We start from the raw sequence: 22,037 nt of genomic DNA on the forward strand, positions 1-22,037 counted from the left end.
CACTTTACCTGTCATGTTAGAATCCTAGAAGTGTAGAGTTGGAAGTCCACTAGAAGTCCATTCCTCTGCAATACAGGAATCTCAGCTAATGCATCCATGACAGATGGCCATCCAACCTCGGCTTAAAAACCTCCAAGGAAGGAGATTCCGCAGCCTCCTAAGGGAGTCATTTCACAGTCAAACTGCTCTTACTGTCAGAAAATTCTTCCTAAGGTTTAATTGTAATCTCCTTTCTTATAACTTGACATCATTGGTTCAAGTCCTACCCTCCAGAACAGGAGAAAACAAGCTCGTCCCATTTTATGCCCTTTTAAAATGTGGGGTTTGGGGGGGGGGTTGGGTTGGTTTTATTTTGATTATGTATTTTGTAGTTTTATGTTTTGATTTTATTCTGTGAACCACCCTGAGACCTCTGGGTATAGGGTGGTATACAAATTCAAGAAATAATAAAATAATCTTCCATATGGCAGCCCTTTATATAAGTGCAGATCGCTATCATATCTCCTCCTAGTCTGTTATTTTCCAGGCTAAGCATTCTCAGCTCCCTCAACCATTCCTCTTAAGGCTTGGTTTCCAGATCATCTTGGTCATTCCACTCCACACATGTTGCAGGCAGCTTCTCAAATTTGTCTGCTCCATACACATAATGTTTGAGTACATTATCCTACAAGAGAGTCACACTGCTCACTTATCCCAGAATGAAGACATTAGAGCAGGGGTGTCAAACTCAAATTCATTGGGGGGCCGCATCAGCAGTTTGGTCACCCTCAAAGGGCCGGTTGTTCAGGCAGCCGTTGAATCTGTCACATCACAGGATGGCATGCGCTCAATATAAAAACAAGTGGAGGTTTCCTGAATGCATGTAAAGTGGAGGTTTCCTGTGTAGAATGGCCGGCGCCGCTAGAGGGCAGACGTTCTCTGGCTTGTAGGCTGCCACGCATGCGCTGAAGAGGCGGCTTTCTTGTGTCAAAAAAAAAAGTGAGAATAAAAGGTGAAGGCTGGCGGCCGGTGGCGGGCCACATGACGAGGGCCACATGACGAGGTCTGGCGGGCCGGATTCGGCCCGCGGGCCTTGTGTTTGACACCCGTGCATTAGAGAAATAGAATTATTATTATTATTACCTGTGTAATACCATGCAGGAACCATGAATGTATGAAGCAATTGCTTTCCTGAAATTAAGATAAATTACCACAGAGCCTAGGGCTTGCTGATCAGAAGGTCGGCAGTTCAAATACCCATGATGGGGTGAGCTCCTGTTGCTCGGTCCCAGCTCCTGCCAACCTAGCAGTTCGAAAGCATGAAGTGCAAGTAGATAATTAGGTACCGCTCCAGCGGGAAGGTAAACGGCATTTCCGTGCACTGCTCTGGTTCGCCAGAAGCGGCTTAGTCAGGCTGGCCACATGACCCGGAAGCTGTACACCAGCTCCCTCGACCAGTAAAGTGAGATGAGCGCCGCAACCCCAGAGTCGTCCGTGACTGGACCTAACAGTCAGGGGTCCCTTTACTACAGCATTTTACAGCAATACATGCAGCTGAACTACACACAGTCTTTCCTATCCTAAGTAAATAAATGTTAAGCTAAGATTACAAGTTTCTGGGTCATGTCCAATACTAATCCACTCAGAGCAGAGCTGTTGATATTAATGGATATGACTAACTTAGGTTTATTGATTTCAGTGGGTCTACTCTGAGTAGAACTAACTTTAGATGCAAACATTGTTCATCTCTCTGGTAGTGCCTATCTAGTTCTTAAAAAAAACAAAAAACCATAGACTCATGTGTTTTTGTATGGAGCTGTATCACTGTGGCTTCCAGAATAACAAAGAAAAAAGCATGTTCTGAAGGACAGTGAAGGAGGAGGCAGCAGCAGCATCCATGGCTGGAGAAAACCCAGGGTGTTCCCAAGGTTCTTTTGTTAGTTCTTTGTGATATTCTTTGGAATGCTGCTCCAAACCACTGCTAACTGCCACTGCCTGGGGGATACATACCATCTCTTGGGTGCAAAGACTGCATTCAGGTCAGTTTCACAAAGATGGAGCTGATTTCCCTCATCAATCACTTTTCCCTTTGGACTGCTACTTCAACTTGTACACTACTCTAGCCCTGGCTCTGTTCATCAGCCTCTTCCAAATGATCCAGTATAGCACCTTTGCATAGTACAAGAGACTTGACCAAGCATAGAGAAGCATCTTGTCCTTTTCAGTCGAACCTGAAGTCACTGAGAATCCCCACTCCCTGGAGGAACAGCTGGGCAGTTGGTTCCCCTCTGAGACTGGCACACTGATGGTGAGTTTCAGTATCCCCTTTGTTCATGTATGAAGTTGACTCAGCCCACCCCCCCACATATGGATTTTTCAACTCACAACAGCAATATGTACTTACAAATTTAAGAGATTTCCTACCTTTCCTTCAGCACCAAGATTCCCAGGGCAGGTTACAGCCATATAATCAAATAATATCAAAATCCAAAACAAAACAATTACAGCAGTATCTCGGGTTACATACACTTCAGGTTACAGATGCTTCAGGTTACAGACTCCGCTAACCCAGAAATAGTACCACGGGTTAAGAACTTTGCTTCAGGATAAGAACAGAAATCATGCTCTGGCAGCGGGAGGCCCCATTAGCTAAAGTGGTGCTTCAGGTTAAGAACAGTTTGAGGTTAAGAACGGACCTCCGGAACTAATTAAGTTCTTAACGCGAGGTACCACTGTATATGACAATACAGATGATCTCACACAAATGGCGCACTTCTCAACTGTCAAAAGCAAGGCTAAGAAAATGAGCATTCATGGGGATGGATCTCCATGTTTTAGGGAAGATCAACAGCAATATGTACTTACAAATTTATTTAAGAGATTTCCTACTTTTCCTTCAGCACAAAGGTTCCCAGAGCAGGTCACAGCCATATAATCAAATAATAAAACAATTATATCCAAATTAAATCCAAAATAAAACAATTATATGACAATACAGATGATCTCACAGAAATCACACACATGTTAACTGTCAAAAGGTAAGGCTGAGAGAATGGCAGAAACTACTTAATGAGCATTCATGGGGATGAAGTTCCATGTTTTAGGGGCCTTCAATGGGCAGAAAGCACCAGTGGGGTGCCATGATCATAATGAAAATGTCATTTTAACAGTCTGGAGTCTTGCATTTACACAAGCTTCGATACTGAATGAACTTCTAAGTGAGATGGGAGGAGTCAAAAATGACCTGACAGTATTGCATGCTTTGGCCACCAGGAGACAGGAATGCAGGAATGCAGGAAGTAGCCTTATACAGATCCAGACTATTGGTCCATCCAGCTTTGTACAGTCAAAGCAGACCAGTGGTAGCTCTCCAGGGGTTCAGACAGGGATTTTTCCTGGTCCTACTTAGAGATACCCTGATGAAACTTGGAACATGCCTCATTCTGCCTGATGGCATGGTACCCTGTTTGGTAAGGTGGTATTTCCAACTGGTTGTTCTTCCTTTTGAATAACTTTGCTGCCTCCTCTCTTCCTAGAAGGAACATGTGGAACACAGAAGCCATCTCCAAGCAGCTGTTGGCAAAGAAGAAGGTAAGCCATTGAGACAGGAACCAGCTCATCCTGGTGATTTGAGAGAGAGAGAAAGAGAGAGAGAGAGAGAGAGAGAGAGCGTAAAAACTACTGCTGACATTTGATAATTCACATGGTATTTTCTTAGCATCTGTGAAAGTGTACATACACACCCTTGTCATTTGTTGCTTGGTTTATAATAAAACCCAAATCAAAACTCTTAAACAACAACCTTATTTAAAACTGAAATACACCGAGGAGAACTCGTAGAGGATCACCTAACAAAAGTACTTAGAGTTGAGTTAGTAAATGCAATCTAGAAGTTGGCTTTCAATGCCCATTACCCCTGACCATTGAACATGCTTGCTAGGGTTGATGGGCACTGGAGTCCAACAACATTTGGAAGGCCACAGGTTCACCACTGCTGCTCTGAAATAAAATCAGTGCCTCTTGGGTCTCCAAGTTGGTATATATGTATTCTAATACGTCTAATAAATATATAAATGTGTCACAAGTGCTGACAGGGAAGTATCAGGCCCCTCCAGGTAAAAAAGAGACAGGGCGCTTGGAATGCAACTGGCTTTTTATTCACAGAAAGTAACACAGCAAAGTCTTCCCTGCTCAACTCCTTCAGCTTGAGAAGTTGCAGAAAACTGAGCTTCGGGTCTGCCTTTCCCCTCTACAGCTCTTCCCAACAAATGGGGACTGCAATGTGGCAGTGAGCTCCTTTCTAGTTTTATTTATTTTTATTACTGCATATCCAATTCATATCTATTTACTAATTTCCCCTTATGTTCTCCCTAGCTTTCTCTTACTGCACGTGCTTATATCAGTCCTGCTAATGTTTTGATTTGTTTACAATGTATCTTCAGATAGTCAATAGTTCCCCCCCCCCTCCATTTAAAAAATGTCTGTGTACTTCCTTCCATTTTGGGGCAGAAATTATGGAAGGGATTTCTTTCTCTGACCCGCTCCCTCCCTTGATCACTCCACCCTCCTGCTTCTAGCACCTCTCACCACCAGGACCCAGGGTCTAAGTCCTCGTCTTCTCTGTCTTCCCTGTGGAGCTCCTGGGAGAGAGGCTCCTGCCACCAGTGGCGGAGCTTCATGCTCCGGCACTGGGGGGGGGCGGAGAGGAGGCAGGGGTGGGGCTGCTGCATGTCCTGGGGGCAGGGTGCCCAGCGCAGGCAGGGGGGCAGCCACAATGGCGTCCTACTGGGATCGCGCTGCCAGGGGCGGTGCGCTCGCCCTGCACTCCTCTTCCTCCGCCAGTGCCTGCCACTCCTCCTCATCCAGCCAGTTCCTGAAGAAATATAATTATCTCCATACCAACTGGCTCCATACCATCCTGGAGGTGAAGGAAAGGTCACCAGTGCCTTCATTTGTCTTACAGGTACCAAACACCAGGAGATAGACCCACAAAATGGAGGCAGTTGCCATTCCTCCATCCGCAGATTGCTATGTGACAACGTGACCTGTGCCATATGTGACAGGGCAGCCAAGGAGGCTGAGGAAGTGCTGCGTGTCTATGGATCAAAACCTGGGCTTCCTGCTTTGCAAATGCCATCACTTCCCGTTGCCTCTTATGTGGGGAGCTCCAGCCTACCAGCCATTTCTGCTCAAAGAGATGACACAATTTTTCCATGGAGCAGCAGTAAACCTGCCACAAACTGTGGCCATCCAGAATTGGGCCCAGAAACAACACCTTCATCCAGAAAGGAGCAACACATTCCCAAAGGCAAGAGGCAGAAGGAGAAGCCACTCCATTCTGCTCAGCAAGATGTTCCCATCTCCAGGGAGAATGACATAAGTCCCAGCTGTTCTGACAGTCATTCCATGTTTAGTATAAATAAATGTTATGACAGCTCTGAGGACAGCAGTGGGGAAATGAGCGATCCCTTTTGCTTCTCTTCAAGCACATCATCAGAGCTGTCTTTCAATAGTTGGGAAGATTACAGTCCCCTTTCCGACCTGTCCGAGTTATCAAATTTCAGCAAAAAGAGCCACATGCCTTTGAGGCATAAGAAAAATGAAGGGTCCTCTCTGAGTGAGAGGAAGAACCACCAGGGCATGAGATTCCACCATAAAGGAACAAGGCATTTCCCCAGTTCTTTACCTGTGATCTCCCAAGCAAATATCAAATCTCCTAGGGTTGAATTTGCTACTGAGGACACTGCCTTTGTGGCTAAGGCTGTGAGAAAGACCTTGGAGTGGCATTTGGTTGTTAAAAGTATTCAACACAAATTGGGTCTTCCATCAGTCGTCCTCAGGTCACTCAGGGCCTTTTTGCCTCTTGGTATGGATTTCACTTGCCCGTACCGTCCAAAGAGGGAGCATACTGTGTTGATGAGACCTCGGCTTCTTCCTTTCATGAGTGGGGCAAAGAGGAGGACACTAGAGAAACACATGAAAAAGATGATTCACATGCAATGTCGGGTGTTGCCAAAGCAAGTCCAAGAGGCCCTCAAGCACATGAAGCTAGATTATCCCCTCACCACAGATATAGCATCATCTGCACACAGGAAAGGAGGCCGAGGAGGAGTCGTCAAGGGTGAGAGGGAAGGGAAACTTCATAGGCATGTTCTACATTTGGAATCCACAGCCAGGGAAACAGCCCTCAAATCTCCCCCTCCTTCCAAAGCAAACCCCCAGACTACAACTGAGAAGAAGTCCTTTGAGGCCAGACATGAGATGCTACTTCAGTCACAGCACACTGTTGCGTTTGTCCAAGCAAGGACAAGTTTTCTTCCTGCTAATGAGAAGCAGTCTTTGGATTCCCATGTGCTTAAAAAGAAGGTGCAGCACCCATGGGACCAGCCCACACTGATACAAGAGATCCCATTCATTGAGCAGGGGACTTGGGAGGATCTGGAATGGCACGTGATAAAAAAGAGGTTGCAGCATGCTTGGGGGTTGCCAAGCCTTGTCCAGAGATCTCTCCATTCTGTTTTCCCAATTGTCCCCCAATCACAGCAGCACCGGACATTGCAACACGTGGAGGTGAATGTTCTTCTGGCTGAGCTCTCCTTCCTTAGTGATGCCATTATCCAAGAACTAGAGCAGAATCTGCTGAAAAGAATCATGCTTCACCGATGGCACTTACCACCAAGGGTCCTTGAGTCCCTCAGGCTACTTTCCCCAGAGATGGTGACTGTTGCAGGGAAACAGGATGGAACTAGGATAGGGAGGAGGACAATGCCAAGTCAGCCTTTGATGTACCCCACACTTCAGTCTGAAGCAGCAGAGAATAAGATATTCCACTTGGATGAAAAATGGCTGGACGTTTTCCCAACCTTGGCCATGAGTGCAATGAAGCCCAAACTGCTGCCCACGTTTCCTAGAGCTAGAGAAGTTGCTGTTGAGTTCTTAGAAGTGAGGACAGAGTTTCTCTATGCTCAGGTCAGAGAGAATCTGGAACTGCACATTAGAAAAAAGAAGCTACAACATGAATGGGGCTTGCCTAGTCTTATTCAGAAATCCTTGCATGGCTTCAAGTCACAGGCTCCTCCACTGCCCAGTCTCCAAAGGACTAAAGCCCATGTCTACATTCTACTGCAGAAACCGTCATTCCTTCCACAAAGCACCTACAGTCAGTTGGATTTCCACATTCAAAGGATGAAGCTACAGAGACAATGGAAGTTGCCTAAGAGGGTTTTGGAATCTATCAAGCTTTTCCGCCCTGTGTTTGGGACAGGTCCCTTGGAACCACAAATTACAGAGTACCAAAATAAAAGCTGTGACTCTCTAGGCAGATTCTCCTCTCCCATCCCAGTAGCCAGAGAAGAGCTGGCAGAGGCAAGGCAGGCGATGTTTGTGGGTGAGAACATCTTCACACATGGACCCAAGGCTTACAGGGCACAGCAAATGGTCAGGCCACACCAGGATATGGAGGCAGGAGAAGTCCCTGAGGGAGCTTTTTCTGAATCATCAGCTGCCTCTACAGATCACCCTAGCCTCAGGAGAAAGTCCACAGAATCTGATCTCCAACCCATGGGAAGCTTCAAGATCACACTTGAAGACTCTCTCCAGAAGTTTACCCCTCTTTATAGCCAAGTGAAGCCCAGAAGCACATTTCTGCCCTTTGTGGAGGGTGAAGCAGTGGATAAGGTGGAGCTGAACATCAGGCACGAGTTTCCAGAGCACCAACCTAGTCAACAGAGTGAAATCTTGAATAGGAAAGATGCCATAGCCAGGGCAGCAGTGGAAGACCACTACTTCTACTGCCCTTGCTATTGGATAACATATAAGCACCCAGGATTCAGTACTGTACACCAAGAAGTAAGCAACAGAAAAACATTTGGGTTGATGCCTGCCTCCCCACAGTCAGCTCAAGTTCTTTCTATGCTGAAGCCCCATAGTTTGGACAAGATGAACCACCACTTGGCCAAGAAGCACAGGGAGATGCAGTTGAGAGATATTCCAAATGTTGCCACCTCATCTTCAACAAGGGAACATTTCACTTTCTTGGGGGAGTTGCCCAGCATGCACTTGGAACCTTTGGCTACAGTGTTCCAGGAAAGATGTTCCTCTTCCCAAATCAGCCAAGTGAAGATTAGGGTCCAGGAGCTGGAACCCCCAATATTCCAGAATGAAGCAAGGGAGTTGCTTATGACTAGATCCCCGCGGCCGGAGGGATCTGGATCTTCAGAGACATCAGCGACCCGTGCTTCAAATATAAGACTTCCTAAACATTCAAATATGAATCTTTTGGAAGACCATCTCAAGAAAAAAAATATGGAGGCTAAATTCCAATTGACGGAAGTATTCCAGGAGCCAGTGTCAACATTTCTTACAAAGGAAGCCTGCGATCTTCTGGAACTTCACATACAGCGCAAAAGACTCCAGCATGAGTGGGGGCTGCCATCTCTTGTGCAGAAATCTTTGCATGCCTTTGTCCCTCTTCCACCTGAGCTACAGAGGAGTAAAAAAGCAGGAGCATCAACACATGTCACTGTTGAGAAACTGGGATATCAAGAGAAAGCGACTGTCCATGTACCACACTCTGTGTTAGAGGCCATCCCCCCTCAAAAGGCCCTGCATGTTGTAAGTCCAGATGTCAAGAATGGCCTGGAAGCCCACGTGAGGAGCTGGGCCATGGAGCACCAGTGGGGACTTCCCAAACTGATTCAGGATTCTCTGAGGGCAATTGCTCCCACTCAGCTTGAGTCCCATTTCAAAGAAGAAAAGCATCATACACCGCTCTCAGAAGATCATCGTAAGTCCTACGAGCAAGATGAAATCCCTACTCTTTCTGAGGGAAGAGAGCCTTTGAAGCAACTCACACCCAAAGCAGGAGCCAGGGGTCATCCAAAAGCTACTATCCACCAAGGACATGGAGTGGCAACCACAGGCACAGGTGTGGAACTGACTACGTTTGAATCATCTGAGATGAAGCCACCTTTGCTCACAGAGGAAGCTTGGAATCTTCTGGAATTCCACATTGGAAAGAAGAAAATCCAGCACATGTGGGGTCTTCCCTCCACTGTCCTGAAGTCCTTATGTGCCTTTGCCCTATTTCCCCCTGATCCAGAGAATCATCGGGGAGAAAACATAACAAATATTCACCCCTGGGATTGGGTAGAAGTGAGAACGATAATCAGTAATCTTGCGTTCATCAGCTCAGATATAAAGGAGAGACTAGAGGCTCACATGAGGAATATAACCACAAAGCACAGATGGGAAATACCAAAGCGGGTACAGGAATCACTGAGGGCATTTCAACGGCCCAGATCACTTCCTCAATCTGAACTGGATCCGTTATCTTGTCAATACAAATCTTCCCAGGGGCATACTAAGGGTTCCCAGACTGACGATGACAATGAACACTCATCAGAAGATGCCAAGAGAAGGGTAAAAGGAAAGCAAGAGAGAGCAGGAACTGTGCCATCAAACTTTAAAGTAACTGCTTTCTTAAGCCTTGAGGTGAACCTAAATTTTCTCACAAGGGTCACCCAGGACCTGTTGGAATTCCACATCCAGCATAAGAAGATCCAGCATGCATGGGGCCTACCATCCTCTGTGTTGAGGTCATTGAAGGCCTTTGGCCCATACCCCCTTGAGATGCAGATGCGACACACAGGAAGGAACATGACAACGGCAGCGCAATGCAATTGGATGGAGGTACAAGTAATTATCCCAAGTCTCTCCTTCCTGAGTCCCAACACAAAAGAGCACCTGGAAGCTCACATGAGGAAGAGGGTGGTACAGCACAGGTGGGGCCTTCCAAAGCGGGTTCAGCAATCACTGGGAGGACTTCTCCATCACAGACAACCTTTCAGATCAGGAAAGGACAATGTGCGGCCTTACCCCAGCAAATTCTTCCAAGTCCCTGCAGCTGATTCCCAAACTGAAGATGACAAGGAAGACTTGGTGAAGGAGGAAATGGGCAACAGAAGGACAGCAGGGAAGGGATGGGGCTTCCCTCAAGGAAAGCAGGGAGCAACCACAGCTGTGAACTTTGAAGAAACTACTTTCTTATGGCCTGGGGCAAAGCTTGCTTTCCTCACAGATGAAGCGCAAGATCTTCTGGAATTCCATATCCGACAGAAGAAACTCCAGCACACATGGGGCCTACCCTCCTCTGTGCTGAAGTCCATGCATGCCTTTGCCCCATTTCTCCATGGGTCTCAGACGCATGTGCAAAACTTAGACAAGAGAATGACTAAGGCAAACCAATGGGTTAAGGTAGAAGTGAAAGAGATTGTCTGGGATCTCTTCTTCCCAAGTCCAGACACAAAAGATCGCCTGGAAGCTCATGAGAGGAGGAGGGTGGCTAAGCACAGGTGGGGGCTTCCAATGAGGGTTCAGCAATCACTGGGAGTATTTCTACATCCCAGACATGCTTTAGGATTGGAATTGGAGAATGCACAGTATTTTTCTCCTTCTCACTACAAATCCTCCCAGGTGGCTAGAGATTACTCTGAAACAGAAGGTGACAATGAAGACATGAAAGACTCCATGGTCAAAAGAAGGACAATAAGGAATATGGAGGCCTTCAACCAATTGAAACAGGGAGCAGACTCAACTATGAACTTGAATGTAACTGCTTTCTTGTGGCCTGGAGTGAAACTTGGTTTCTTAACCAATGAGACCTGGGAATTTCTCGAATTTCACATCCTGCGCAAGAAACTCCACCATGCTTGGGGCCTACCCTCCAATGTGCTGAAGTCCTTGCATGCCTTTGCTCCATTTCACCTTGAGACAGAGAAACACAAGCAAAGCATGACCATGAGATACCCATGGGAGATAGAAGAAGCCCATATTATTTCAAGGAGTCTTACGTTCCTCAGCCAAGACTTACAGGAGAACCTGGATGCCCATGTGAGGCGTATGACTACACACCATAGGTGGCAACTTCCAGAACAGGTTTCACAATCACTGAGGGCATTTCGGAATCCCAGAGTATTTTCCCAATGTGAGTTGGGTGAAGCAAGGTCTCTAACACCTTTTCATGGCAAATTTCTCCAAGAGCATACTGTTGATTCCCAGAGTGAAGATGAAAATGAAGTCTTGGTGGAGGAGGAAATGGACAACAGAAGAACAGCAGCAGGAAAGGGATGGGTTGTTCCCCAAGGGAAGGAGGGAGTAACTCTACAATCAAACTTTAAAGTTAGTGCTTTATCAAGCCTTGAGGTGAACCTAAATTTTCTCACAAGGGTCACCCAGGACCTGTTGGAATTCCACATCCAGCATAAGAAGATCCAGCATGCATGGGGCCTACCATCCTCTGTGTTGAAGTCATTGAAGGCCTTTGGCCCATACCCCCTTGAGATACAGAAGCAGATGCAACACACAAGAAGGAACATGACAACGGCAATGCAATGCAATGGGATGGAGGTACAAGTTGTTATCCCAAGTCTCTCCTTCCTGAGTCCCAACACAAAAGGGCACCTGGAAGCTCACATGAGGAAGAGGGTGGTACAGCACAGGTGGGGCCTTCCAAAGCGGGTTCAGCAATCACTGGGAGGATTTCTGCTTCCCAGACAACCTTTCGGATCTCGTCAGGATAATGTGCAGCCTTCCCTAGGCAAATTCTTCCAAGTGCCTACAGCTGATTCCCAGACTGAAGATGACAATGAGGACTTGGTGAAGGAGGAAATGGGCAACAGAAGGACAGCAGGGAAAGGATGGGGCTTCCCTCAAGGAAAGCAGGGAGCAACCACAGCTCTGAACTTTGAAGAAACTACTTTCTTATGGCCTGGGGCAAAGCTTGCTTTCCTCACAGATGAAGCGCAAGATCTTCTGGAATTCCATATCCGACAGAAGAAACTCCAGCACACATGGGGACTACCCTTCTCTGTGTTGAAGTCCATGCATGCCTTTGCCCCATTTCTCCATGGGTCTCAGACGCATGTGCAAAACTTAGACAAGAGAATGACTAAGGCAAACCAATGGGTTAAGGTAGAAGTGAAAGAGATTGTCTGGGATCTCTTCTTCCCAAGTCCAGACACAAAAGATCGCCTGGAAGCTCATGAGAGGAGGAGGGTGGCTAAGCACAGGTGGGGGCTTCCAATGAGGGTTCAGCAATCACTGGGAGTATTTCTACATCCCAGACATGCTTTAGGATTGGAATTGGAGAATGCACAGGATTTTTCTCCTCACTACAAATCCTCCCAGGTGGTTAGAGATTCCTCTGAAACAGAAGGTGACAATGAAGACACAAAAGACTCCATGGTCAAAAGAAGGACAATAAGGAATATGGAGGCCTTCAACCAATTGAAACAGGGAGCAGACTCAACTATGAACTTGAATGTAACTGCTTTCTTGTGGCCTGGAGTGAAACTTGGTTTCTTAACCAATGAGACCTGGGAATTTCTTGAATTTCACATCCTGCGCAAGAAACTCCACCATGCTTGGGGCCGACCCTCCAATGTGCTGAAGTCCTTGCATGCCTTTGCTCCATTTCACCTTGAGACAGAGAAACACAAGCAAAGCATGACCATGAGATACCCATGGGAGAAAGAAGAAGCCCATATTATTTCAAGGAGTCTCACATTCCTCAGCCAAGACTTACAGGAGAACCTGGATGCCCATGTGAGGAGGATGACTAGACACCATAGGTGGCACCTTCCAGAACAGGTTTCACAATCGCTGAGGGCATTTCGGCATCTCAGACCCTTTCCCCAATGTGAGTTGGGTGAAGCAAGGTCTCTAACACCTTTTCATGGCAAATTTCCCCAAGAGCCTGAAGCTGATTCCCATTCAGAAGAGGATAAGGAAGACTTAGTGAAGGAGGAAATGGGCAACAGAAGAACAGGAGAGAAAGGATGGGGCTTTCCACAAGGAAAGCAGGGAGCAACCACAACTGTGAACTTTGAAGAAACTTATTTCTTATGGCCTCCAGTGAAGCTTGCTTTCCTCACAGATGAAACACAAGATCTTCTGGAATTCCATATCCGACAGAAGAAACTCCAGCACACATGGGGACTACCCTTCTCTGTGCTGAAGTCCATACATGCCTTTGCCCCAATTCTCCATGAGTCTCAGACGCATGTGCAAAGCTTAGGCAAGAGAATGACTAAGGCACACCAAGGGGATAAGGTAGAAGTGAAAGAGATTGTCTGGGATCCCTTCTTCCCAAGTCCAGACACCAAAGATCGCCTGGAAGCTCATGAGAGGAGGAGGGTGGCTAAGCACAGGTGGGGGCTTCCAATGAGGGTTCAGCAATCACTGGGAGTATTTCTACATCCCAGACATGCTTTAGGATTGGAATCGGAGAATGCACAGTATTTTTCTCCTCACTACAAATCCTCCCAGGTGGCTAGAGATTACTCTGAAACAGAAGGTGACAATGAAGACATGAAAGAATTCAAAGTCAAGAGAAGGACAACAGAGAAAATGGAGGTCTTCAACCAATTGAAACAGGGAGCAGACTCAACTATGAACTTGAATGTAACTGCTTTCTTGTGGCCTGGAGTGAAACTTGGTTTCTTAACCAATGAGACCTGGGAATTTCTTGAATTTCACATCCTGCGCAAGAAACTCCACCATGCTTGGGGCCTACCCTCCAATGTGCTGAAGTCCTTGCATGCCTTTGCTCCATTTCATCTTGAGACAGAGAAACACAAGCAAAGCATGACCATGAGATACCCATGGGAGAAAGAAGAAGCCCATATTATTTCAAGGAGTCCCACATTCCTCAGCCAAGAGTTACAGGAAAACCTGGATGCCCATGTGAGGAGGATGACTAGACACCATTGGTGGCACCTTCCAGAACAGGTTTCACAATCACTGAGGGCATTTCGGAATCCCAGAGCATTTTCCCAATGTGAGTTGGGTGAAGCAAGGTCTCTAATACCTTTTCATCGCAAATTCTCCCAAGAGCCTGACGCTGATACCCATTCAGAAGATGACAAGGAAGACTTGCTAGAAGATGCCAAGGTAAGAAAAAAGGCAATAGAGAAACTGGAGAGGAGGCTCAATTATGTTCAAAAGGCAGCAGCTACACCTGTATTGGCTCAAGCGACTACTTTCTTATTGCCTGAGGTGACTCTTCCTTTCCTCACGGATGAGACCCATAACCTTCTGGAATCACACATTCAGCACAAGAAACTCCATCATGCATGGGGCTTACCTTCCTCTGTGTTGAAGTCCCTGCATGCTTTTGCTCCATTTCTCATTGAATCAGAGAAGCACCCACCATACATGGAAGGAGAGAATATAGCCAACGGAGTTTCATGGGACAGAGGGGAAGTATACATTATTACTCCGACTCTCTCATTCCTCAGTCCAGACACAACAGAGTGTCTAGATGCTCATGTTAGGAGTATGACTGCAAAGCATAGATGGGGGCTTCCAAAACATGCTCAAAATATGCTTAGAGCATTTCTACTTCCTGTGTCACATCAGTTTGAGGAAATCAGGCCTCAAACTCATCCCCACAACTCTACATTTTATCAAGACTCTCACACCCAACTTCTGGGGGAGAGTGAGGAGGAGAGACTTCTGGCAAGAACCTCATCTATTACCCATTTTATAGACTGTGTGGCAGAGTTGCCTTTCCTCACTGATGGTGCTCAAGATGTTCTGGAAGTCCACATCCAGCACAAGAAGATCCAGCATCAGTGGGGCTTGCCAGCCATTATTCAGAAATCGGTGCGTGCATTTGCTCCACCCCCCTTGGAGCCACAGGAGAGCCCCCAAACTTCAGTGGGAGTGAGCACTGCTGGAAGGAGACAAAATAACTTTATTGATGAATGGAGAGCTGGTGCCAAGGAATGGCCTGCGGCAACAGAGGTTCCTGTTTCTTCCCAGCACTCGCATTTCTTACACTCAAAATCAAAAGAACACCTGGAAAAACACACCAAGAAGCTCAACATAGAGCACCAGTGGCACCTCCCTAAACTGGCTCAGAAGTTAACAAGGGACTTTAGCCCAGAAGTCGATGAAATGGAGGAGGAGCCTTTGACTTATTCTGGCACTCAGACCCTCCAAGTGCCAAACACTCCTTTTCAAACAGGAGCAGAAAAGGAAGCCAGCTCAGGGTCAGAAGATCAACCCACATACACCTCAGAGCTGTTTTGGAAAATACAGCATAGGATGGTTTCCTGGCCAGATGCCGAAAAGGATAGTGAATCTCTCTATCCTCTTACAAAAGTTCAGCATTTCACAGTAATCCAAGGGACAAGCAGCAGCTCAGAGGGTGAAAGAGAAGCACCGCAAGTGAGTGCACTGCAGATATTTACACTGAATCTACATCATGCTGCACAGTATCCACAAATTCCTGGCAAGACAGAGGAGTCTTGTGAGATATTCAACTGTCCCTGCTCATGTCATTCATCAACATCCACAAAAGGCTCAGCTTCATCATTACAATTAGTTGCAGAGCAAAGGTGGAGGCAAGAGCAGCAAGAAAATTCCCAGGAAAATGGAAAGGAGACAGAGGAAGGGTCCTTTTCTCAGATATCAGAGAATAATGGGCCCCAGGACTCTGTTTCATTCCCAGGAAAAAGTAGAAAAGATCCTTCCATTTCAAAGGAAGCCGAGGTGGATTTTTCTGTTCAGACATCAGCTAATATTGAATGTCAGGACTCTGATTCATCCTCAGGAGACAGAGATAAGAATACTTCCCTCTCAAAGGAAGGCAAGGCTGACTCCTCTTCTCAGCTATCATTGAATACCAAACTCCAGATTCATTCTTCATCCTCAGGAGATAATAAAGATCCTTCCCTCTCACAAGAGGCAGAGGCAGATGCCACTCCTCAGATATCACATAATATTGAATCCCAAGTCTCTGGTTCATCCTTAGGTGAACATATGAAGGATGCTTCACTCTCAGAACATGAATTTTCCCAGGCATATTTTGGGCCTTTGAAGGCAGATGACACTCAACAGTACAACACTCTTGTCTCCCAGCAAGCCTTGGATCCCACCACACAGCCATCCCATACCCTTGACTCTCAATGTTTCCATGAGCATGTGGTGGACCCCGTGCATTATAGCCAGGCAGATCAACAGCACCAGGCAGAATGGGACAAACAAAGCTGTGACAGTGAGGAAAGGAAGCAAATAGCCAACCAAATTATTGAAGATACAGCCACCAGCAGTGACAAAGGGGGCCAAGCACCTGGACAGCTAAAAGGGTGGTCCTCTGAATCCCCTTGCTGTAACCTGAAACCTCCCCCACCCACCCCCAAAAGTGAGGACCACGTGGAGCACCAAGGTATCCAAGTATCTGAGAATAGGGAGACCTCAAGTGAAGACTCCCAAGATGATGAACAATCCAACCAGCAGGTGTCACATTTATCTCAAAATCAAGATTCTGCAAACACAGAAGTTGAATTCCAAATGCAGCCCACAGATGGTTCCCTGCTACAGACAAGTGATGATATGGGGAAAGAAAGGGAGGAAGGTGGTGCCTACTCATCTTCTGAGTACAGCACAGAATGTGAACTGGAGAGAGTCGGAGACTGGGATGGTGGCGAAGTCATAGGCGAGGAGAGCTCATGTGTGAGAAAGGAGGAAGGAGTCAGTAGTGAAGATGCAGAGGAGATGCCCATGGTAGAGCCCAGAAGCCTGAAATATGCAGATTCTCTGACAGCAGGAGCACCCCAAGTTTCTCCAGAGGATGTTGTGCCTTCCTCAGAGACCTCAGATGAAAGGGACAGCCTAAGCAAAACAAAGGTGTTTGATGTGGCAAGGCAAGCGGTTTCTGAACAATTTGAACACCTCCGTACACCTCAGTCAGTTGCAGATGAAATGACAGAAGCTCTGGAGCTCTCCAGGCCACTGTCTGTATCTCACAAAAGAGTGGCCTTCTGGGAGGAAAATCATGATTTTGAACAAACAGAGATCTTGGGGAATGACAGGGAAGGCGAAGGAAATACTGGTGGAGAAGCATCCACAATAGATCCTGAAGGTGGGAAACACCAAGGAGCTGGGAGGAAGGATGAGGAGGAAGAAAGAGGAGAAGCAGGAGAAGTAAGAGATGGAGGAGGTGAAAAAGAAGCAGAAGTAAGAGATGGAGAAGGAGAAGTAAGAGATGGAGAAGGAGAAGTAAGAGATAGAAATGGTGAAGAAATTTTGGGTGGAAGAAGAAAGGCATCCCATAAAGAAACTATTGGAGAAAAAGAGTTATCAACCAAACATGAGAGCAAACAGGTAGCTAAGACAACAAGAGGGGAAGAGGCCCCCAGGTTAGAACAAAGGATGGACAAGCAGCCGGTGCAAAAAGGCTCCCACCCTCACTCTGTAGGTGGCATATCTTCAAAACACACTGTGAAAACAGATGGGAAACTGTCTATACTTGGTAAAATCCTGGAGAGAAAAATGCATCTGCGGGATGGGATGAATATCTGGATGCAGAATACTGAAAAGCCAGGGGTCATTTCAGAAGGGAAGTCAAAAAAAGGAGGCCATGCAACGAGCGGTATGGGAAAACACCCTGGAGAAAGTCAGAGAGAGAGAAAGGATTTGGCCCAATCCAAATTTAGGAAGAAAAGTGAAAGGAAGATGACTCAAAGCATGTTGTACAAGAGGAAGCAGAGTGGGGGTGCTGGTGAAACAAGGCTCCTTGAGAAAAGAGAAGGGAGATCAGTCCAATGGGATCATGAATCTAAACCCAGAAAAGGGAGAACAAGTTTCAGGAGCTGGAAGCAGAGCATAATGTCAAGGCTCAGAGGAAGCAGCAGGGATAAAAAATCAAGCAGTGGATCGAGAAGCAGGTCAAGCAGTAGGGAACCAAGATCAAGCAGCCGGACAAGGAGCAGGGCAAGTAGCAGAAATCTAAGATTCAGCAGCTGGTCAAGGAGCAGGGGAAGCAGCAAGGGCCGAAATTCAAGTAGCAGGTCAAGAAGCCGGGGAAGAAGCAAGGACCCAAGTTCAAGCAGTAGAAATCCGAGATTGAGCAGCCGGTCAAGAAACAGGTCAAGCAGCAAGGACCCGAGTTCAAGCAGCAGGTCAAGCAGAAATTTAAAAAGTCCAGAAAGCACCGGGACAAGCAGCAAAGATGGAGCAGCAGTTGAGTGAGTGGCAAGGCGTGCACTAAGGACTGAAAACTGAGCATCAGCAGGGCAACCTGCAAGATCTAGTCCCCTTGACAAAGAAGCCAAGAGAAAATGATAAGCTGCTCTGGTGGAGTGTGTAGGATACCTTGATGACAAGGATTTTTTAAAATGCAGCACCATGAATATCAAATGGTGGTGACAGGAAAAGAGCACAAGGCTCCACCTTCCACTGATGGTTGTCGAGATGCTGAAGGCTCAGCAAACCTATCACTTACCTTTTTTTACCCTGTATGAAGCATTCTTAAATTGTTTTGTAATGTAATACGTTTTTGTCAATAAATCTCTATGTTAGCAGCACTGTGTTGGGGGGTTTGCAGTGCTTAAATATAATAGCCACCTTAGAACATGGGTGGGGAATGGAAACAAATGCAGTCCACCAAGAACCTCTATTTGGCACTTGCAACCCTCACCAGGTCACACACATGCCCCTCATCGGGCCTTCTTTACACACCCCTTAAGTGTTTTCGTCTGCTTTTCTTTTCCCCAGTACAATTTATTCTTTGTAAAATACATTTTCTAACAAATACAGTACAAATACTAACAGTCCCCCAGAAGGGAATGCAGCCATTGTGATGAAAAAAGTTCCCCAATCCTGCCTTAGATGACCACTCTGACTTTACTGTAAGGTAACTACTGTAGGCAGCTCTAGGCCCTATACAGCCTTGGACCCTCGTACCTACGGGACCGCCTCTCCATGTATGTCCCACAGAGGAACTTACGGTCTTCAAACAAAAACATCTTGAAGGCCCCAGGCCACAGAGAGGTTAGGCTGGCCTCAACTAGAGCCAGGGCTTTTTCAGTTGTGGCTCCCCTCTGGTGGAATGCTTTGTCACAAGAGGCTAGGGCCCTACGGGACTTGACATCTTTCTGCAGGGCCTGCAAGACAGAGCTGTTCCACCAGGCCTTTGGTCAGGGCACAGCCTGACTCCCTCCTTTGGCAATCTTCACAGAACTCTAGCCCAATGGTTGCCATCAATTTGATTTGAATTAATTTTATAATACATGATTTTAGAATATTGTACCATTTTATTGTTGTTAGCCGCCCTGAGCCTGGCTTCGGCTGGGGAGGGCGGGATATAAATAAAATTTATTATTATTTATTATTTATTATTAGGGGAGCAACTGCACATTCACTCCATTCAAGTCTAAGCTGGGTGGTCTTCTATTGGGACTGGCCCATGTGCCTGCTGGTCCTGGTGTTCACCTTCATTGGTTCACAAGAAGTTATTGGTGCTCTGGTGCCAACCCATTGAGAGGTGATCTGGCTCTTGGGAATCTTCAGAGGCCACACAAATGGCCACACAAATCCCTGGTCCTACTTCACCTTCTTAGCTGGTTTTTGTTCATTTGTTCATTGCCTGGTTGGTATGTGTCATTGAACTATATTGATACCTCTTTGTAGCCTGGATGGAGAGAGGTACCCCTGGCTTTTATGAAGCTTGTATGATTGCAGCCAATTGTACAAATATAAGAGTTGCATCCATTGTCCTACCCACCACAGGCATGTGGACCCCAGAAGATTGCCCACTAGGCCCTCAAGCTAAAAAATAAATAAATGTTCTCTCCTGTCTTAAATCCCTATTATGTCACAATGTGCTCAGGGGTAGGTTTCATCTGTGCTTTTTCTTAGCAGGGGGTGGGGGACACACAGAAATAACCACTATGTGCTGGTTTGGCTCAACTAGTGTTCTGTGACCCATGTAAATAATGCACAAGAAGTCAATTCAGTTCATGAACAGTGGTAAAATTGACAGATGATCCAAGAGTCCTTGAAGCCACACTGGAACACACTTTTCAATCAGGTGTTGTTGTTGTTGTTTAGTTGTGTCCGACTCTTCGTGACCCCATGGACCAGGGCATGCCAGGCACTCCTGCCTTCGTCTGCCTCCCGCAGTTTGGTCAGACTCATGTTTGTAGCTTTGAGAACACTGTCCAACCATATCGACCTCTGTTGTTCCCTTCTCCTTGTGCCCTCAATCTTTCCCAACATCAGGGTCTTTTCCAGGGAGTCTTCTCTTCTCATGAGTCTTCTCTTCTCATCAGGTGTAGTTTGTGCAATTCATGTATAGCTTATTAAACTTAAAGATCTCTTGGTGTTTGGGATCTTAGTACTGTTCCTTTGCATGAAATTTAAATTGTAGCCCATTTTGTTTGAGGATAGATAATACTGCCATAGATCTAGGGTACCAGAGTCTGCTAGAGAATGGTAGAAATTAATAAACAGTAGTATTAAGATGCTATTTAGGATATGAAGAGAAAATACAAGCTGCAGAATTGTGCCAGACAAGAAATTCCTGGATTAGTTTATGCAAAATGGCCTGGCTAAATGGAGAGACATCAAGGAACAATGGAGACCCAAGTACTGAGTCATTAAGAGTCATTAGAAATGCAAAAGCACTCCCTCCCCTCCCCCCAAGCAGTGGAAAGAGACAGAAGAATTGGCAGGTTGCCAAGATGGTGGGGAGGAGGTGATGTCAAAGGAAAACTTGTCCCTTTTGAAATCTAAAGGTGTTCTGGGAACAAAAAGGAGGAAGTAGGCAGAACTCCATGTAGTGCTGGTTGGAGGAGGCTGCGCTGAGAGACCAGAAACCAGGACTGAACTGCTACTCTCAACACAACCTTGAAAGGAGCAATGAGAGACACTTTTGAAGCATAATGTTCTGCACCCCCTCCATGGAATATGTGTAACATAAACCATATTTCTTAAAGACACTAGCCTCTGCTAGTGCCTGTCACCATCATGCAGTTGGGAGAGATCCTTTTGATTTGTTTATAACCCTGAATAATTTGGCACCATCCACAAAACTGGCCACCTCACTGTTCACTGCTAACTCCAGGACATTTATGAATAAGTGAAAAAGCAGCAGTCCCAGTATAGATTCTTAGAGATCCCAATCCCATGGAAGTCTATACACAGCTGACTCAGGCTGAAGGTGAGCCTGGAATCTGACATTGCTTGGCTCTAGAATCTTGTCATGTAATAAGAACAGCTCTGCAGTAGGGAGAGCTGAATCTGTAAATTTTGGGTTTTCTCAGTATGCAGTTTTCTCAACTTTAAGTGTAAACTTTTGGGTTTGAAGAAAAGCATCACAAAAATCAGAAAAGGGTAGATTTCAAAGGACATTGTGTTTCAGCTCACTTATTGGTTGAGGAAGTACAAGTTAGGCAAACAGCCCAACTGTTCAGCACCAAATACAGGGCTACAAATATGTGTAAATTAGGTATACCTCTAGAGCTATACAGGACATTCAAAGCTGACTGGTTTCTGTAAACTAACCTGAGAGCTTCAAGTGCAGGTAATAACTGTTATACAGTGGTACCTCTGGTTACAAACTTAATTCGTTCCGGAGGTCCGTTCTTAACCTGAAACCATTTGTAACCTGAGGTACCACTTTAGCTAATGGAACCTCCTGTTGCTGCCATGCCACTGGTGTGCAATTTCTGTTCTCATCCTGAGGTAAAGTTCTTAACCCGAGGTACTACTTCCGGGTTAGCGGAGTCTGTAACCCAAAGTGTTTGTAACCTGAGGTGTCTGTAACCCAAGGTACCACTGTAATTACAAATTCCTAGCAACCCCAGTAGCCACCATATTCAATGGCCAGAGATTATGGGAGCTGTTGTCCAACAATATCTGGAGGACCACAGGTTCCTGAATCCCTAAGAAACCCTCTTCACACTCCTATTTCCCTTTGGAAGGCTCCAGATGAACATTTTGATGCAAGGTTTATTGGAGGCTAATGGTTTTATTTTTTTATTATTTAATCAATTAATTATTTTATTGATGGTATTTTCACCCCACCTTCTTCCCCATGGGCATCAAAGTGGCATAAAAGGTTTTCTACTTCCTCATTTAATCCCCACAGCAACCATATCAGGCAGATTAGGCTGAGAGGCAAGTATTAACCCAAGGTCACCCAGTGAGCTTCATAGGTGAGTTGGAATTTCAATCCTGGTCTGACACTCTAACCACTACACCACACTGAG

At 46.1% G+C, this 22,037-nt stretch overlaps 1 protein-coding gene across 2 annotated transcripts; it reads left to right on the forward strand.

Annotated features, from left to right (window-relative positions):
• Positions 1-1,970: 1,970 nt before the first annotated feature.
• On the forward strand, positions 1,971-18,347 carry LOC128400584 (uncharacterized). 2 transcript variants are annotated; one of them, XM_053362891.1, is made up of 4 exons: positions 1,971-2,287; positions 3,516-3,570; positions 4,943-16,984; positions 17,018-18,347. In XM_053362891.1, exons 1-4 carry the CDS (start codon positions 2,285-2,287, stop codon positions 18,013-18,015), a joined length of 13,098 nt encoding a protein of 4,365 aa, XP_053218866.1. In that variant the 5' UTR covers positions 1,971-2,284; the 3' UTR covers positions 18,016-18,347. The 2 variants fall into 2 exon arrangements, with proteins under 2 accessions (XP_053218866.1, XP_053218865.1); XM_053362890.1 differs by having other exon boundaries at positions 4,943-18,347.
• Positions 18,348-22,037: the final 3,690 nt, after the last annotated feature.

The sequence above is a fragment of the Podarcis raffonei genome, chromosome 13 (assembly GCF_027172205.1).
Source record: "Podarcis raffonei isolate rPodRaf1 chromosome 13, rPodRaf1.pri, whole genome shotgun sequence".
NCBI lineage: Eukaryota > Metazoa > Chordata > Lepidosauria > Squamata > Lacertidae > Podarcis > Podarcis raffonei.